Source organism: Acanthamoeba castellanii (genome assembly GCF_000313135.1).
Source record: "Acanthamoeba castellanii str. Neff unplaced genomic scaffold scf7180000084702, whole genome shotgun sequence".
NCBI lineage: Eukaryota > Discosea > Longamoebia > Acanthamoebidae > Acanthamoeba > Acanthamoeba castellanii.
In genome coordinates this window covers 160580-161911 of record NW_004457263.1, presented here as the reverse complement: position 1 = coordinate 161911, position 1332 = coordinate 160580, and the positions used below count along the sequence as shown (strand labels likewise).

The 1332-nt window shown below is 56.6% G+C and overlaps 1 protein-coding gene across 1 annotated transcript; it reads left to right on the top strand.

Moving 5' to 3' along the window:
* Positions 1-15: 15 nt before the first annotated feature.
* Positions 16-1235, top strand: ACA1_136520 (Hypothetical protein; the record flags this gene model as incomplete). Its single annotated transcript, XM_004333376.1, has 5 exons — positions 16-86; positions 428-522; positions 599-707; positions 759-975; positions 1053-1235. Coding segments are annotated over 5 exons (675 nt in total), but the record flags the coding sequence as incomplete, so codon positions are not given.
* Positions 1236-1332: the final 97 nt, after the last annotated feature.

Below are 1332 nucleotides of genomic sequence, written 5' to 3'. Positions count from 1 at the left end.
ACGGCCACTCTGCAGCTCGGCCCGTGGTATGGCTACGCTACGCTGCTTGCCATCTGCCTGCCCTTCTACTTCGCCCACTGGGAAGAGTGCGTCTCCTCACCTCCATTCTTTACGCACATACAACACATACCGCACACCGCTACCACACGTAGCCACAACGGCCCTCACGATTTATACTTGGGATACGTCCATGACCAAGTATAATTTAATGGCGCCCACAGCGATCCGCACCCTCTTCCACGTGATGGTGTGGAGGGTTCCATCACGAAGATAGCTGTCGGCTTCTTTCCGCGCCGACGGTTATAATTTGATGGGCACACTTACACTCTTACACAACCCGCACACCACTCCCCAGACGTGTGCGTACAGCATTGTCTTTGATTGCGGCGAGGCATTACTAACTGATGTGCCATTGATTCAACCACAGGTACTATTCCGGGTCGCTCGTCTTGGGCAAGTGGAACGGTCCCACCGAAGCTCAGGTCCTGAGCATGGCGGTCTACGTCGGAACCGGCATTGCTCGTACGTTGTTCATCTCTCGCGCCGCCATTTTCAATCGAGCGCTGGCCACTGACGCTCCTTGTCATACACCGTGCAGGGTGCTACGGCTTTGATTTCTGGTCGATCAACCTCTTCGGGGAGATCAGCATCGGCAAAGCCCTGGCCATCAGCTTCTACATCGGCGCCGTGCTCACCTGTGCCACCCAGTGCGTGCCCTTCCCACACCAGCTGAGGTCTGTTTCTATTTCTTAGTCCAGCCCTGACCGGTCTGGGTTGTCTGCCGACAGCATCGGTAAGGTGGTCGGAATGCTTAAGCACCGACCCGGCGCTATCATCAAGGCGCTTCTCCAGCTCACGCCCATTACCGTCGTCGTCGGCCTCGGCAGCCTGTGGATCGGCCTCTCCTGGGAGCTGTTCGTCGCCCACCCGCGCACGATCATGATGTCCTGCGCCATGGCCTTTGTCTACCTCGTGGTACGGCCCGACTCCACCCGTGGTGGGGGACGATGGAGGGGACAGTCATATGATTGACTCGCGTGTGTACTTTGCAGACTCGTCTGATCGTCCAGCGCATCTGCTCTGAGCCGATCCGTATCTTCTACGTTATCGAGGTCCCCTTCTTTGTTTTGTCGTTCAACGCGGTTTGGACGCGCTGGTTCATGATGTACGTAGAGCAGCCTCTTGGAGAAGATGAAGATGAGAAGATGCTGTATCACGGCTCACACCGGCGATGAATTTATTCTTGCTCCAACAGGACCCCGCTTGTCGAGGAGGAGGTGCTGATGTGGCTGTTCCTCGTGTACTCGGTGAGCAACGTGGTCTTCCTCGGCT